This window comes from Oryza glaberrima, chromosome 9, assembly GCF_000147395.1.
Source record: "Oryza glaberrima chromosome 9, OglaRS2, whole genome shotgun sequence".
Classification (NCBI taxonomy): domain Eukaryota; kingdom Viridiplantae; phylum Streptophyta; class Magnoliopsida; order Poales; family Poaceae; genus Oryza; species Oryza glaberrima.
Window position 1 is genome coordinate 14488386 of NC_068334.1, and position 16286 is coordinate 14504671.

The 16286-nt window shown below is 48.6% G+C and overlaps 1 protein-coding gene and 1 long non-coding RNA gene across 6 annotated transcripts; both read left to right on the plus strand.

The window, feature by feature from the left end:
* The first annotated feature begins 240 nt into the window (after positions 1-240).
* LOC127783554 (very-long-chain aldehyde decarbonylase GL1-1) lies at positions 241-4749 on the plus strand. Its single transcript, XM_052310747.1, has 10 exons — positions 241-466; positions 556-776; positions 867-1099; positions 1207-1426; positions 1974-2095; positions 2964-3217; positions 3307-3414; positions 3504-3710; positions 3811-4095; positions 4194-4749. Exons 1-10 carry the CDS (start codon positions 413-415, stop codon positions 4347-4349), a joined length of 1860 nt encoding a protein of 619 aa, XP_052166707.1. The 5' UTR covers positions 241-412; the 3' UTR covers positions 4350-4749.
* A 5214-nt stretch (positions 4750-9963) lies between these two features.
* LOC127785321 (uncharacterized) lies at positions 9964-14763 on the plus strand. 5 transcript variants are annotated; one of them, XR_008019705.1, is made up of 12 exons: positions 9964-10397; positions 10520-10788; positions 10884-10956; positions 11054-11131; positions 11240-11917; positions 12081-12332; positions 12410-12515; positions 12596-12691; positions 13312-13349; positions 13489-13611; positions 13719-13756; positions 14194-14763. It is a non-coding gene; the product is annotated as an uncharacterized LOC127785321 (long non-coding RNA). The 5 variants fall into 5 exon arrangements; XR_008019707.1 differs by lacking the exon at positions 13719-13756 and having other exon boundaries at positions 11240-11406; positions 11489-11917; XR_008019708.1 differs by lacking the exon at positions 13719-13756 and having other exon boundaries at positions 11240-11406; positions 11630-11917.
* The last annotated feature ends 1523 nt before the right edge of the window (positions 14764-16286 follow it).

The window sequence follows — 16286 nt, forward strand, 5'->3', positions numbered from 1 at the left end:
GTGGCGGATAGCCCGACTGACAGGTGCTGTGGCCTGGCGCCCGGCCGGCCAATCGATGGATGGACGGATGGATCCCATCGATGATCCTTCGTTGATTCGCGTCAACCTCTCGCTGCCCGAATCGGACTCTCACCTTCCCCGCCCTCCACCGCTGTGACCGCGCGCTGTCTGTCCCTTGGCTACATACCAGTCGCAGTGCAACTGTGCAAGAGTTTCACGTATATAAAAGCATCCCGAGACGCAGCGCGCATGACCAGCCGCGTTGGGTGCAAAACCACAACCGCCAACATCTTCTAACTCCCCTCACGGCTCTCCCTCTCCCCGCACGCACAACACCGGTGAACCCCTACGTACTACTGAGCTGAGCTGAGAGGACGAAGAAGAAGATCAAGCGCTCGAGGGGCTTGCGATCATGGGTGCCGCATTCTTGTCGTCGTGGCCATGGGATAACCTCGGCGCGTACAAGGTATTTGTGCAGTTTGCTACGTTCGTTGGGTTGATCAGTTTCCGGCGTTGTTGATGGTGGATTGATTGTGTATTTGTGTGTGTGCGCAGTATGTGTTGTACGCGCCGCTGGTGGGCAAGGCGGTGGCGGGGCGGGCGTGGGAGCGGGCGAGCCCCGACCACTGGCTGCTGCTGCTGCTCGTCTTCTTCGGCGTCAGGGCCTTGACCTACCAGCTCTGGAGCTCGTTCAGCAACATGCTCTTCGCCACCCGCCGCCGCCGCATCGTCCGCGACGGCGTCGACTTCGGCCAGATCGACAGGGAGTGGGACTGGTACGCACGAACGCGCGCTCGCCGCCGGTGCAACTTAGCTCGATCGATCGGCCAGCTGAATAATCTGTGTGTTGGGGTTTGCTTCTGCAGGGACAACTTCTTGATACTGCAGGTGCACATGGCGGCGGCGGCGTTCTACGCGTTCCCGTCGCTGCGGCACCTCCCGCTGTGGGACGCCAGGGGCCTCGCCGTCGTCGCGCTCCTCCACGTCGCCGCCACCGAGCCCCTGTTCTACGCCGCGCACAGGGCGTTCCACCGCGGCCACCTCTTCTCCTGCTACCACTCGCAACACCACTCCGCCAAGGTGCCCCAGCCATTCACAGGTAAGCATGCATCTCGCGCGCGCCGCCCACAGATCGAGTACCGATCCGCCGCCGGCGATCGATCGAAGCTAATTAACTCCGTCAATCGATCGCCGGTGCATGCGCAGCGGGGTTCGCGACGCCGCTGGAGCAGCTGGTGCTGGGGGCGCTCATGGCGGTGCCGCTGGCGGCGGCGTGCGCGGCGGGGCACGGCTCCGTCGCGCTGGCCTTCGCCTACGTGCTGGGCTTCGACAACCTCCGCGCCATGGGCCACTGCAACGTCGAGGTGTTCCCCGGCGGCCTCTTCCAGTCGCTCCCCGTCCTCAAATACCTTATCTACACCCCAACGTACGTACACTCCATTTCAATTCCTTTTCAAATTCAGAAAACAGTTTCGAAATTCTGACCCAAAATTTAAATCTTCATCAAAATTAACGGAAACAAACCCCCCGACCAACAACATGTACTGGCTCTGGCTGCAAATATTCCAACTAGAGACATGCAGTGATTCTGATGAACCTGATCGACCAAACAACCTGTAGTGCTGTACTTGCAAGGCAACAAAAGCCGGCAGACGAGCCAAACTCTATCTCCCTAAGAACAGGCAGCTTAATTAAGCTTCCCGGCTGCTCTAATTAATTCTTGCCGGGTAGCGACCACCCTAACCACTTCACTGCTCACCATTCATCCCATGAATGAACTATCAAATGGTTGATGTCTTCATCCAATCGCGTACGCAATTCAGTCGATCATTAAATGCGTTGGATGCATGCCCTTTTCGCATTTTTCACAGGCATTAATCGGATCTCTGAACTACACCGGCTTAATTTGCTTCCTGATCATTGGTTCTCTCCCGTACGCGCGTGTCTGTGACTGCTGGTCCGAATCCCTGCAGGTACCACACGATCCATCACACCAAGGAGGATGCCAACTTCTGCCTGTTCATGCCGCTGTTCGACCTCATCGGTGGCACCCTCGACGCCCAGTCCTGGGAGATGCAGAAGAAAACCAGCGCAGGTATGAATCAAATCGAATCGAAATTTAATTAAGATCGCCCGCGAGAGAGAAGTTTGGATGGTGTTTAATTATGGCCCATATATGCACGAGATATGCGCATATCACCGGCCTTAAATTTCACATGCTGCTGCTGTTCGATTGCGTTTTGCGTGACGCATGGACGACCCGAGCTACCTGCCGTTAGGGAGCGTTCCAATCCAACCAATTTTTAGTCTTTGCAGAAAAAAAGCAAGAGAGATTAGGTTGATAGGCACCATGCATGCATCATGCGTTTTCTCAGATCAACCGCAAGCCGTTAGAGAAATTTTACAGTTCCTCAGAGATACAAATTTTTAATGCAAATTTGATATCTTCCATAACTCTTAACTCACCATACCTTCTTAATTATCGTAAAATCACTCAAGCCGTTAAAGCTCGAATTAGTAATTAAGCAAGTTTGTTGTGGAAAATTAACGATGCATGTGTACGCGGAAGGTTTTGCATGCGTGCCGATGATTAGTGCACGATTGGACCAGGGCCAAATTAGTGTATGTATCCGTCTTGAGAGGACAGGTGCCCACAGGAGTAGACCGTCCTGTTCGCCGTAATGATCTATCCGCTACACACGTTACGTACAGCGACGGAGCGACCCCGACCGTGACATGCCATCCAACCGTCTCTCGCTTTTAAACGCTGCATGCCGCTGTCGCCGGCCGCGACTCCGACCGTACCGGATCGCCGGCGGCTGGCACGGCCAAAAAAAAACGTACAGAATCTGCTCTTGGTTTCTCTTTTTCTTGACGATTTTAATTAGACCCGTGTCGCGCCACCCGCGGCGAGGCAGAGAAGCTGACGAATGGACGGTGTGGTGTGGTGTGGGTGTGTGCAGGGGTGGACGAGGTGCCGGAGTTCGTGTTCCTGGCGCACGTGGTGGACGTGATGCAGTCGCTGCACGTGCCGTTCGTGCTGCGGACGTTCGCGTCGACGCCCTTCTCGGTGCAGCCGTTCCTGCTGCCCATGTGGCCGTTCGCGTTCCTCGTCATGCTCATGATGTGGGCGTGGTCCAAGACCTTCGTCATCTCCTGCTACCGCCTCCGCGGCCGCCTCCACCAGATGTGGGCCGTCCCCCGCTACGGCTTCCACGTAATCCTCTCTCACACACACTAATATTGTACTCCTTTCTGATCGATGCTACTACTGAGTTACTATCATTGTTGTGTTTTTCGCTGCAGTACTTCCTGCCGTTCGCCAAGGACGGCATCAACAACCAGATCGAGCTCGCCATCCTCAGGGCGGACAAGATGGGCGCCAAGGTGGTCAGCCTCGCCGCTCTCAACAAGGTTGGGTCACTGTTCAACAGCAACGTTGCAAAAGGTAAAGGTTGGGGAACTGTCTACTGATGATGATGGCGTGCGTTGCGTGCGTGCAGAATGAGGCGCTGAACGGTGGCGGGACGCTGTTCGTGAACAAGCACCCGGGGCTCCGGGTGCGCGTCGTCCACGGCAACACGCTGACGGCGGCGGTGATCCTCAACGAGATCCCGCAGGGCACCACCGAGGTGTTCATGACCGGCGCCACGTCCAAGCTCGGCCGCGCCATCGCCCTCTACCTCTGCAGGAAGAAAGTCCGCGTCATGGTAATCAACCCCAACACCACCACCCAACTACTAATTTCTAGCTGCATATTGATGGCGATCGATCGGTCGCTGTTGCTGAGACGTATGATGTGTGGTGCAGATGATGACGCTGTCGACGGAGAGGTTCCAGAAGATACAGAGGGAGGCGACGCCGGAGCACCAGCAGTACCTGGTGCAGGTGACCAAGTACAGGTCGGCGCAGCACTGCAAGACGTGGATCGTCGGCAAGTGGCTGTCGCCGAGGGAGCAGCGGTGGGCGCCGCCGGGGACGCACTTCCACCAGTTCGTCGTCCCCCCAATCATCGGCTTCCGCCGCGACTGCACCTACGGCAAGCTCGCCGCCATGCGCCTCCCCAAGGACGTCCAGGGCCTCGGCGCCTGCGAGGTCAGAACCACAACCTGAAATCAATTCAGCCTCCTCCTCGTCGTCTTCCTTTGCTGGTTTGCAGATCGATCACACATGACTGATCTGATCTTGTGCAGTACTCGCTGGAGCGCGGGGTGGTGCACGCGTGCCACGCCGGCGGCGTGGTGCACTTTCTGGAGGGGTACACGCACCACGAGGTGGGCGCCATCGACGTGGACCGCATCGACGTCGTGTGGGAGGCGGCGCTCAGGCACGGCCTCCGGCCCGTCTGATCGGAACCCGCGCCGTTCGTCTCGTCGATCCAACGGCCGCGGCGCGTTCTGGCCCCCACCAAACCGGGCCCAAGCCCTCGTCGTCGTCGTCATCGTCGTCGTTCTTCTCTTTCTCCTTTCCCTTTTCACAGGTTAATTTAAAAACGTCGTCGTCGTCGTCGTCATGGTCATCGATCACCATCAAATTAAATCATTCTTGTGTGGCTCCTGACTGTTCAATTTGCTGCCACACCGGCAAATCCTCCCCCCGCACCGTGTTTTGATTTCTCTGCACGTATATGTATAAGTATATATACTTTGATTTGGCGTTGGATACATAAAGAGATGAGCTGTATGAACGTGTAGATATATTTATATGCCTAAAAAATGAGCAGTATATATAGCTGCGTTATTTTTATCAGCGTATTTCTGTGATTTCTTTATGGGCTATTTAATGGTCGTGATATATCGATATCTCGTGCCACCAGCGGTACTGCTCGTCAATATGCATGGAGCTGTTTAATTGGAAGTTTATCTATTCTATAATAAAAATTAAAATTGATTACTTCAGAAATTTCAAACATATTTGGCTGCCTAATATATTTTCGGGACTGTCTAAAAATCATTCGACAGATTTTTAGTAGAAAATCAGTCGGATTTTCAAGCCACCACGACGTACGGTTGAAATGAAAACATATCCACGTACGTCAGTCACCGGACGGTAATCACGTCAATGATGCTTAAAGAAAAGGAAAAACAAGCAACTTACATCTATTTACATCAACTTACATATATAATTTTAAAATTTACAGTGTAAATACACCGAAATTACATATGTAATTTTGAAACTTATACTGTAAATACACTAAAATTATATATGTAACTTTGGGTACTGTCACACCCCAATCCGGTACCGCCGTACAACGGCACCTGACTGGAGTGTGTCGTAGGAAAAACGGCACGAACCGCTTCCTACAAAACCGCGATCTAAGTACCAGTCTCAGGACATAGCGCTGGTACCCACGGTGACAAATATGAATCATTGCAAATCTTTAAAATAAATAGAGGACTTATTTACCTTAACTTAGGTTGCAGCTCAGAACAGCCCGAGAATGCAACCGACGACGCGGACGAGGAAACACCAACAACAGCAGCAGCAGCGGAACCAATGAACTAGCACCCAACACCACAGGCGACGGCTGGGAACCAGGACGAAACCCTAATCTTCACTTCACTTTATCTTCTCTTCAGGGCGGAGGAACTATATATATTTATATAGAGCAAGGGTGAGTACTTTCGTACTCAGCAAGTCACGAGAATTTAGGTGTTTAATGCAAGCTTGGAAGAGAGGCAAGGTTGTTTTGCAAATCCTTTGTTTGAAATCCATTTTGAAACCACTAAGTGATCTATTTCTTTTTGAGTTTGGATCGAAAAGAGACTTGTGTCTCGATTCGACTTAAGAGATGCTTTTCAACAACTCAAATGGTAATGTACCGACCTCCCGGGTCAGATCATTACTTCTTGGCTCCCAGAGCCATTTCACTAGATTAAGCGGCTCCCAGAGCCTTATTCATTTTCTCGGACTCCCAGAGTCCAGCTGCCCAGCAGCACAACACATTCCGCTTCCACTCCGGAAGCCTAGTCTATGATGCCCGTAGACATCCCGAATCACACAGATTCGTTTCTGACCACTCAGGTCATTCATCTGCCACATAGGCTGATTCTGGTTATGATTCCCACACCACAACAACTTTTCACAAAGCACGGGCAAACAAATCTACGCAACGGGAACCACCTCACATCCGCCCATGACCGTGGGCACGGCTGTTCGAACAGTTAGTTAACCTCTGCAGAGGGGTACACTTTACCCACAAGATATGAACTTATTCCGAACACCCGTCGGTATCGGAGGTTCTCAACAAAGCCTTTTCAAAGCCAACCTAGGGTTACCTCATGCCACATAGAAGGATCAAATCCTCACGTAAGTATATGCCATTTTAGGCATTCACAAATCAATTCCAACCACCTTGATCGGTAAGTGAGCAAGCTTCTCGTCCTTGCCTTACCAGGAACTCGTTTTGTCCGACCCCGCCCCGGCGTTCCCAACTATTGGCATGCGAGGTTTCCCTGAACCGACTAGTTACTTAGCCAGGGTGTCCCATTCCACCTTGTGGTTGCACTTTGATTATGCTCGATGAGTTTCCCATAGGAATCGGTCCTTATATGCGAATACGGGACAGCGCCACGTAGGCACGGCTCCCGCATCGCGAGTTTTCGCAATTCATTTTATTTTCAAACATGCAGACACCACATGTCGGGTTTCAAGGCTTCACAAACCCATTTCCCAAGTTTACGACAATCAACGGTGTATGTGGAATATTTGGTATGCATGCTCAGAGAGCACGGATACTGAAGTACCACAAGGGTGGAGCGACAAGGAATTAGGGTAGTACAACCTACAGGAATTAGTGCGACTACTGGGTAGGTCCGTCCGGTTTGGCATGCAAACGAGGACAAGCAAATTAAGTGTGTGATTCTAATAATGCAAGTTACAAACAAAATAATAATGATTTTCCAATTATAGGAGCAATTGATCAAAGGGTGACTTGCCTTGCTCAAGGACTTTACGGAGCTTCACGAATCTTCGAGAAAACCATGATCGACGAAAAATCCGGTAACCACAACTATATGCAAACAATTGAAAACCTAGACAAAAGACCAAAAGAAAGATCCTAATTAGACTAAATAATAGTGCCATTAAATAGATCTCAATTTTACGGAATTACTGGAAGTGGAACGGGGTCAATCAGAGTTACGGATCGAGAGATATGAATTTTGGAAGCTCGAATGGGATTTTCCGGACTAGGCAATGATTTATCGGAATTTTCTGGAATACGAGGAATGGTTTGTGGAATTTATAGAAATAATATTCTGAAGAATATTATTGACAGTCGCTGACATGCGGGACCAAAGGAAATGATTTATGGAATCTTGGAATAGAGAATTGATTTATGGAACAAGGGAAAAAGGATTTATTGAATTTAAAGAAATAATAATTAAATTGGTGGAATTTTTAGAAAAGAATATTCTTTGCTTTCATTGACATGTGGGGCCAAAAGGGGGTAGTTAGACATTTGTGTAAGAGAGCTGATTTGGTGGAGAGAGGAACGAGGGAGCAAGGATAGACTTCATTCCCTGGGCAGCTAGTTTGGAGGGGGGTATATATGGACTTCGGTTCACGGGCCGATGGAAAGGGGGCAGACCAGTGGGCCAAGCCCAAGGGCGGGAGGGGCTGAGGAGGTGGCTGACCGGGTCGCTGCTGACTCGGTCAAGCGGGCCCGGCCGCTGAGGTGGCGGCCATGTCGGATGGGGAGGGAGAGGAGGCCGGGACGGCGCATCGAACGGCCGGCGGCGAGCGGCGCATACCGGCGGGCGGCGGCGAACCAGGAGGGGCGGCATGCACCGGAAGCAAGTGGAGGTCAAGGGGAGCTGATTCAATGGTGCGGATGAGGGAGAGGCGGTGCGACGGCGGCAGGCGACGGCGGCCGTGCGGCGGCGGGATGGGCGGCACGGCGCGGGCGCGGCCGGCGAGGCGGGCGGCCGCGGTGGCGCGCCGGGTAGGTTCAAGGGGTCCTGCGGACTGCGGCGGTGAGAGGAATCGCTGGGTTTCGAGCCGACGGCGGCGCATGGCCGAGCGTGACGGCGGATGGCGACAGCGGCTATCGCCGGCGAGCAAAGAGGGGTTTCTCGCCGGAGCGACGAGGGGTCAATTCGCCGGTGCTGGAGCATCTACGTGAGGTCGCGAACTCATTCCACCGGTCGAGAGGGCACGGGCGGCGCCGAGAGAGGCCGGCGACGGCGAGCTCGTGCGCGGCACAGAGCGACTACACAGCGGCGAGCTCTCTAGCAGCCTAAGGAGGAGGAAAAACAGAGAGAGGGGCGGAGGGAGTCACCGCGACGGGGAGAGGCGGCGGGAGACGGCCGGTGGCACGAGACGCGATCACGGCGAACTCGGGTCGGGCAAGGGAAGAAGACGGCGCCCGGAGTCCCGCGTCACGCACCCACGCACTCACCGGCTCCCCCGGTGCTCGGCGACGGACAGCGACGGCGAGAACAGCGGGAAGGCAACAATGGCACGGTGGAGGTGGAGAGTGAAGCGGGAGGGATTGAGAGGAGGTGCTCGGCTTTATAGCGGAGGCGAGGTCGGTTCGAAGCGGGAGCGAGTGGCAAAGGCGGTTCGTGGGCGACATGGGGACGGCGACGGCGTGGATGCAAGGGACGATGGAGGCGGTAGATCGGACGGCGAAGAATCGGGTCACGAGCGCGGGAGGAGCAATATGGCGCGGTCAAGGTGGGGGCACTGGCGCGGCGGGACATCGTCGGCGTCCTCTGCCTCCGCGCGCAAGAAGACAAAGACGGGAGAGAGAGAGGCCGGGCTTAGAAGGGAAAAAGGGAGGGACAACAATGGAAAGGGAGGCCTGTCCCTTCCGTTTTGGGCGGCGGGCAGGCGAGGCGCGGCACGGGCGGTGCAGGCGGCGACCACGCAGGCGCGCGCGCGCGCGACGCGAGGGCGCGGCGGAATTCAAAGGTGGTGGCGAAAATCGATTCACGGCGCGTAGGCATCGAGAGAGAGAGAGAACCGAGAGGAAGGAGAGAGCTTTCTCTCCCGAGCGGCTCGCGTGCGGCGCACGTGAGAAGAGGGAAGGCGGCTGAGAGAGAGAGGAGGGCTGAGGGAGAGAAGTGGGCTGATGGGAGGAAATCCGGCCATCCAAAACAGGAGGAGGCAAAATAGACTTTTACTGGAAAATCTGATTTGGAGAGAAATTTGATATGGAGTTTGAATTTGAATGCAAAATGGGAATTTGGATATTTTTGGAGTCGGGCGGATATTTGGCAAGGTTTTCAAGAGAGGATTTGAATTTCGAATACTTGAATCGGAATAGGGATTTCGAGGAGAAGGATTTGATGGCGACGAGAGGGATCAAGGACGGATTTGAATTGAGATCCACGGCACAACTTAGACTCGCACACAAGGAACAATAATTTTCACAATTAGGATTTTGCCGAATTAGTTTTTAACGTCTCACGAAAAGCGGAGCGTTACAGGTACTTACAATGTAAAATTTTTTTATAGTCCCAAATATATCAAATCATACCTCAAACAATTAAGTTAACTATAGTGCAACAAAACAACGATGAGTAAAAAATTCCGTACATGTAAAACAAAAATTACATTGTGCACTTACGTTTTAATCGTGGTATAACTATGTTGTGAGTGGATGTAGTGGAACTGCAGTGAAAGTTTTTTAAAACACGTATAGAAAGAATGTAGTCGTTTGCTGCTTGCTCAGTTGGTACGATGCATGTCGTAGCATCCCGACAACATGGGTTCGATTCGCTGTTCTAGCGACATTTTTTTTTCATTCAACAAATCGACTGATTTTTAATAGAAAATCTGTCGCCAGATATGTAGCAATTCCGTATATGGTCACTTGTCAGGGAGTTATTCTGTGCCTATGAAATCTTTACTACTTAAAAAAATTCGCAGTGGTGGTGGGGAGTTCTGATCAATCGAACGGCTGACATCTGTTTTAGCATCCTCCCATATGATCCAACGCACCAGCCTGCTCCCCATCCTTCTGCACTCGCATCGCCCGCAACAACCCGTCCGCATCCGTCGCCTCACGCCTTGCGCCATCCTCCCCCTTGCTCGCGCCCGCTCGCCGCCTCGTCCTCGCCGTCCTCAGTCGCGCCAGCGTCGCCGCCGCCATCGATCCTCCCCGACGCCCTCTCCGTCCTCCTCGCCGCCGCCATCGCCGTCCTTCCCCACAAGCGTGGACGCCGTCGATCCTTCCCGCCTCCCTGTCCTCGGTCGCGCAAGCGACGCCACCGCCGCCCCAACGCCGCTCCCGGATCGATCCTCTCCCTTCGCGGCGCTCCCCTCGCGCTTCTCCCTCCTCCGCCTGCACCCCCGTCGATCCCCTTGCGCTTCACCGCCCCCATTGTCTCTCGCCTTACCGGTATCCTCCGTCACAAGAGGGCTCAGGGCGACCCCAGCGGCGCATGAGGGTGAGGGCACACGACGACCTGGGCCACCGGAAGCCAATCTCCTCCGCGCCACCCCATTACGCGAGTCGTTCGCCTCCTCCACCCCGCCCCTGATCTCCGCCGCCTTTTCTCCCGCCTCGCAGGTATCCTCCGACACAAGAGGGCTGAGGGTGAGCACGGCGGCGCATGGCGTGCTGAGGGTGAGTGCAGCTGACGACGGCACATGACGATCCCATCCGGCTGCACGGTATCTACCCCCAAACCCTAAAATTTTCCCATCTCTTTCTTCAAATCCATCTAGAAATTTTCAGATTGGGGAATTTGTCTTTGCCTGTGATATCTGTACAATAACATGTTGTATGCATGCTGGGATTCCTGAATGTATGGTTGCTGATGATGGAATCAGAAAATGGTAAGTTCTTCAGTATTTTCAAATGCGAATGCTGTTTTAGAATTTGAGAATGTTGGCTCATGATGACAACAACTCTGTACATGGACATTCTGCAGGTAGAGAAGCTTTTCTTGATGGAAGCATTTTAAGACTTGTACTACACCAGACTTGCCCCCTTGAGAAACAAAGGTTAGTATTCTTCTATCGAGTTTTTTTAGATTGTAGCAAATAGAGATTTTGTTAATTTTTAATCAACTGTGAAGGTAAACTGTTTTCCATAATTCAGGTAGTGCTTTTTTGGGAATGCCATCAGGGGCAAGGATCTGAGTGTAGTCAAAATCCTTCAAATTTTCAAATCCATTTGGTAAAAGTTACCACTTTCTAAATTTCATGCAAGGACTGACTTTTGAAAATTTGACTCTATATTATTGTTCTATAATTTGTTTATAAAACTAATGCAGTAATGCTATAGGAATGATGGGACCTTAGGAGTTAGTGGCATATATCATCGACACACTTGCATGGCTAGGGGAATCGCAACTCAGGTGCTCACCGAGGATCAACTGTCCAGGATCCAGGATTTTTAGCATTTATTTTTATTGAACGCTGGAATTACATTTCTCCTCGTGCCATCTAAAGGTAACTTCAAAGCTAAATGGCTGGCCATGTATAATCTTAGGAATCTTTGTTTTTCGTTAGTGACTGCTTTGAACTATTTTAGAATAGATAATGGTGAAGGCTGTTGATGTGGTACTTAGTCAAGGGTACCATTCTATACTGATTAATCAATGTAGTACCTCAAATGGTTCATTTAGTAAGTATATACGAATCCTAAATTGCTGTGCCACGATCTGCCGCCCAGATGTCCTCTCCTCCGCCCCAGGTGTCCTCGCCGTCAACTCCACCTTTTCGCAATCGCACCGCAACTCCGCAAGTTTTTCTTCTTTGGTAGCTTTTGGTTTTGCAGGGTGAATTGTAGCAAATTAATGAGGTTTTTGATCATGGCGGCCGTCCGGTGGGTGGTTCTTGCATACATCGTCGTCGTCAGCTGCGACGACAGTGAGCATGTGCTGTTGAGGATTGCCATCGAGAGGGTTGCTGTTGTTGATTCAGCTAGCGTTGGTGTTCACTAACGTTTCTTGGCTTGAAGGTTAATTTGCTCATTTGTTTACATACGTCATACCATGAAAGCTGCTTAATTATTAGCTATCTCCAAGGCATGATTATATATCGTAGTCTCGATCACCTTCTGTAAGATTAAGATCAGTGAAATTTTATGAATTACCTTTTTGTTGTGGCTATTTATGTTTCAGGGTCCAGTACTGATTGGGTGGTGGTTGAGTTCTTCCATCTGAAACCCTCGATGACGATTGGCTTTAGGATTTTGGTCAGCTGCAAGCTTGTGCTAATTTACATACATGATACATCTCACCTATAATTGCATACTAGCTAGGACTACGTATGGAACAAGTAGATGGTAGTACCTGAACAATTCTAGCTCTGAAATATGCCAGCCTGAATATTATGGAGACCTCCCACCCTGTCTGTGTACAACACCTGTGAAGGTTGGTGCTCTCCTTTAATTTCCATGTCAATCTATTGATGATGCACCATGTATTGAGTTTTGGAAAGTTATATGCAGTTCCAGGTTGCAAGTTTCAAATGATGCCTATAAAAGAAGTGGCAAGGGGCAAGGGCTCCTTGATGCTGCAATTACTGAACCTTCATATTTGCACTCTTTTTAGGAGGTATTTCTGCTGTAGGATTTCAGTATATTATCTCACAATTTTTGAAAGTGGCATTTCCTGACAATTTTTCACACTTTTAGCATCCAAAACTGATTGTTGTCTCAAACAAAGTATCCTTTGAGAATCCAAAGGCACCCGTCTACTCTCCGTTACAGCAAAGGAGATCCTAGAATGAAGTGAGCCCAATCTCCTTTCTTATTTACCAATGGAAGTGGACATGTTAATTGCTTAAATCAGTCATTTAGCTCACGTTTTACTTGTTCAGGCAGAAATAGATGGTCCTGACATGTATGGAAACTATGAGCTATTTCTGCATGAACAAGTCAAACATGAGCTAAAGGAGTGAACTAAGCAATTAATTCTTTTAGGTAACACATATATCTGTTTGGGAAACAAAGAAATACTCAGTTCAGTGCCAAAGCAAATACAAGTCCATATCAAAGTTATCATACTGCCAGAGGTCTAAAGATGAAACCTTTTTTTCCTAACAAATTAGAAAATAGAGCACATGATGTCCAGAAATACTTGCAAATGTGATCAACAAAATGTTGTCTTCTTTGTAGAACTTCAAAATTTGGAAGCTTTTAATCAAAACCTGGGACGTCTGACCTTCATTTTTTTTAACAAAGTCTGACCTTCATTCCAAAATAAAATAAAATAAAATCGGTGCTCTTCAACCATGTTGGCAACATATCTCAATGTGGATTGTTAGGGATGATTATTCTTTCCTAATTATTAGTTTGGTGAGATTTGAGATTTCTAATTATTCTTAACAATCATTACTTGCGTATTACAGATCTTTTATGTGTTTTAGACGGATATCGATCTGCCAAGGTGAGAAAGCAAATTGCCTAGGCTTATTTCATTGGACAATACACATTGTCTTAATTTTGAGAAAGCAACCTGTTTTCTTGATTATATCTCTGAATCTGAAAAACTCTCATTGGGTACTGTTTCCTTTATAATGCTACAGTGGAATGGCAATCTTACTTATTGGATATTGGATTCCTTGCCTCACTGAAATTCAAAGAACCGATGCTGCTTGTGACTGTAGTTAGACCTTTTATTTTGGAGAATATTGATAAAGGATTTGAAGGTATGTTTTCAGAACATTATTTACTTGCATGATTTTTCATGTAGAGATCAACTGTGATCCACTGTTATAGAAACATAATGTGTTGATTACCAGTCTGTTAACTCTAGGTACATATGGAGTTATTGTCCTGGACGTGGACAATTAGGTTAGTACAATCAAACAATAATTAGTCATGTATATTTCTATGCTAAAAAGGCCGAAACGATATTATATTCGCTCTCTGTTCATGTCTATTTGTTATATATTGCTGCTTGTACTCTAAAAAACTGTGTCACCTACCAAACAACTTTTCTATTTGCTACTATTCCAAATCCAATAATTGTGCTATATCTGCTATATAAACTCTCTGGACTTTGTGCCATGGTTGCTTCCTATTTCAAATTTATATGTTATCTACGCCAAATGACCAATATACTTGTCAAGAATAAATAGGCCATTTTCTAATATGAGATGTGTTGTTTCAGGGTAAACTTACCAATGTGCTAGCATAACTAGCTGAAGCACTCTTAGATTTAGCCAGTGAAAAAACTTGGCCATCAATTACATAACTTCTTTAGTTTGAGAGAATACTTGTTGTTTCAGCTCTCGAGTGTTCCCTGGCATATCTTGAGAGGGGGAGAGCAGCTAAAAAGGAGCTGCTTTGGAAGCTGATGTGTCATCGTAGAATTATTGTTGAATCGAAGGCAAAAGAGGATGTTGCAAGGGTCTTGATTTGGATGGACATCTGAGATACACTTCAAATCCAACTTGATGGAAAATATACAGTTCCTCAACACTACTCAGGAGAGATTTGGCTTGATGCCAATGGGTTGGACAGGAGGAAAGGACATAAAAACCCATTGCTAAATCTGCTTGTTCAGCTGTATGTGAAGTGTTGGCACTGCCTATTTGAAATATAAAGGAATTGGTTTTGTTGTCGAAATGGGTCAACCTAGACTTAAGTTTTTCTTTAACATGCCTTGATAGTTAGTTTCTGAAGTTTGAAAGAAGATTAGCATCAGGATTACTGTTAATTTGTATGTTCAACAATCTCAATGAACAATTCCAAATTGCAATTAACCTATTCTTGTTGTATTAACCACTATATACCATTGGGCATACGTAGTAAGAATGTAAGATGCAACAATCAAAGTGCTTAAGCCCTGAGCGGGTTAGTATCGATTTGCTGCATGAGTTTATAAACTTTGAGCTTTGTTTTCTCATAAATTATCCTTAGTAACAGTAATACTAATAGTGTCAAAATACCTTCTCACATGAATCAGTATAGTAAGCAGTTCTGAATAAGAATTACATGTCAAAATATCCTGTAGGAAGTCAACATGAATATACATAGAATCGACAATATAATTTGGCGTGTGGCCAATAAATTGAGTTTCATGCTATAATCACTTCGCTGCATCTATCAATATGTAAGATCTTGTTTTCACCTAACAGAATTTATGAATAGAGGGAGACAAATGTATTCGTTCGCTCAAATGGTCAAATTTGAAATCATAAGTATTTTTACTAGAATGTAGTTTAGCAAACCAGTGAACTTTGTTAGCTTTAAAATATTTTTATCCCCGTTGCAACGCACGGGCACTTAACTAGTCTGCAAAATTTATTTAGGGAAAGAGTAAGATATCTAGTTAATGGGCTGCATCCATTAAGGCAGTGGGTGTTTCAAATCGGAATAAGTTCACTATAGGTACCTTAATCTGTCCTCGAGTTTGTAATTCGTCCTTAAACCAACAATAATAGGTATAGCCCGTCCCCGACTTGCAAAACCGTATCAACTTACGTAAAGCAATATGGCTCTTGGTTTTCGTTTGACGTGGAGCTTTGAGTACGGTCAACTGTGCTGAGTCAGTGTGGGACCCACATGATTCCCACATATCAGCAACATTTCCCTCTCTTCCCCATCCTCACCAATCAAGGAGGCAGGGGTGGCCTGACGTGGAGAAGGGCGGCGGCCGGCATCCCAGGGAGGCGAACAGGCCCGTCCTTGAGGGCGTACGACATGAGCGCTTGCACAGGTCCCCAAGCCCATATATTTGCCTTCCGTGATTCAATCCCATTGATCCAATTGATAACAACAGAAGGCATGGAGGCTGCTGGAGCATGAGAGTGAGCTCAATTAATGAGAGAATAACGTTGCACACGCATGATGGTTCCTTTTTTCAGATCGATCTCAACGCCTATCCGCTGGCCTGCTGCCCAATCGCCTCGCTCCCTCGCTACGTTTTCTTTATTTTAAGATCAATCCCACCGTCGGTCCATTCATCTACCGCCCTGCCGCCCTATCCCTTGCCGGATGACCCTGTTTCCGATGCCGGAGCGCTGCATCTCTGTAGTCTGCACGATGAAACCACCACACCGGCAAAACATCACGACGGCTGTAGGCGTTGTCTTGTGTTTTTTCAAGAGAAGATTATGTGAAGGTATATTTTTTTCTATTATTTAGTTGGTACAAAACATATCTTTAAGTTTAAATTGTTATTATCTTTTTTTTATTATCACTTTTGTTTAGGTTGTGTTTAAGATTTTACACAGGGCCCCCAAATTTTACGGGACGGCCCTGGAGCCGAAGTTCGTGGAGGAGGCTGCTGGGACGCCGAGGCATGGTTCGTGGAGGCGAAGGCGGTAACAAATTGAAAGATCGAAAATGAACTTTTTCCAAATCTTCTTCTGGATCA

Excerpts from the sequence above, each read along its gene's own strand:
- LOC127783554 (XM_052310747.1), top strand. The coding sequence starts at position 413 with ATGGGTGCCGCATTCTTGTCGTCGTGGCCATGGGATAACCTCGGCGCG. Across the intron at positions 467-555 it reads ATAACCTCGGCGCGTACAAG|TATGTGTTGTACGCGCCGCT; the intron begins GTATTTGTGCAG and ends GTGTGTGCGCAG. Across the intron at positions 3,711-3,810 it reads GGAAGAAAGTCCGCGTCATG|ATGATGACGCTGTCGACGGA; the intron begins GTAATCAACCCC and ends TGTGTGGTGCAG.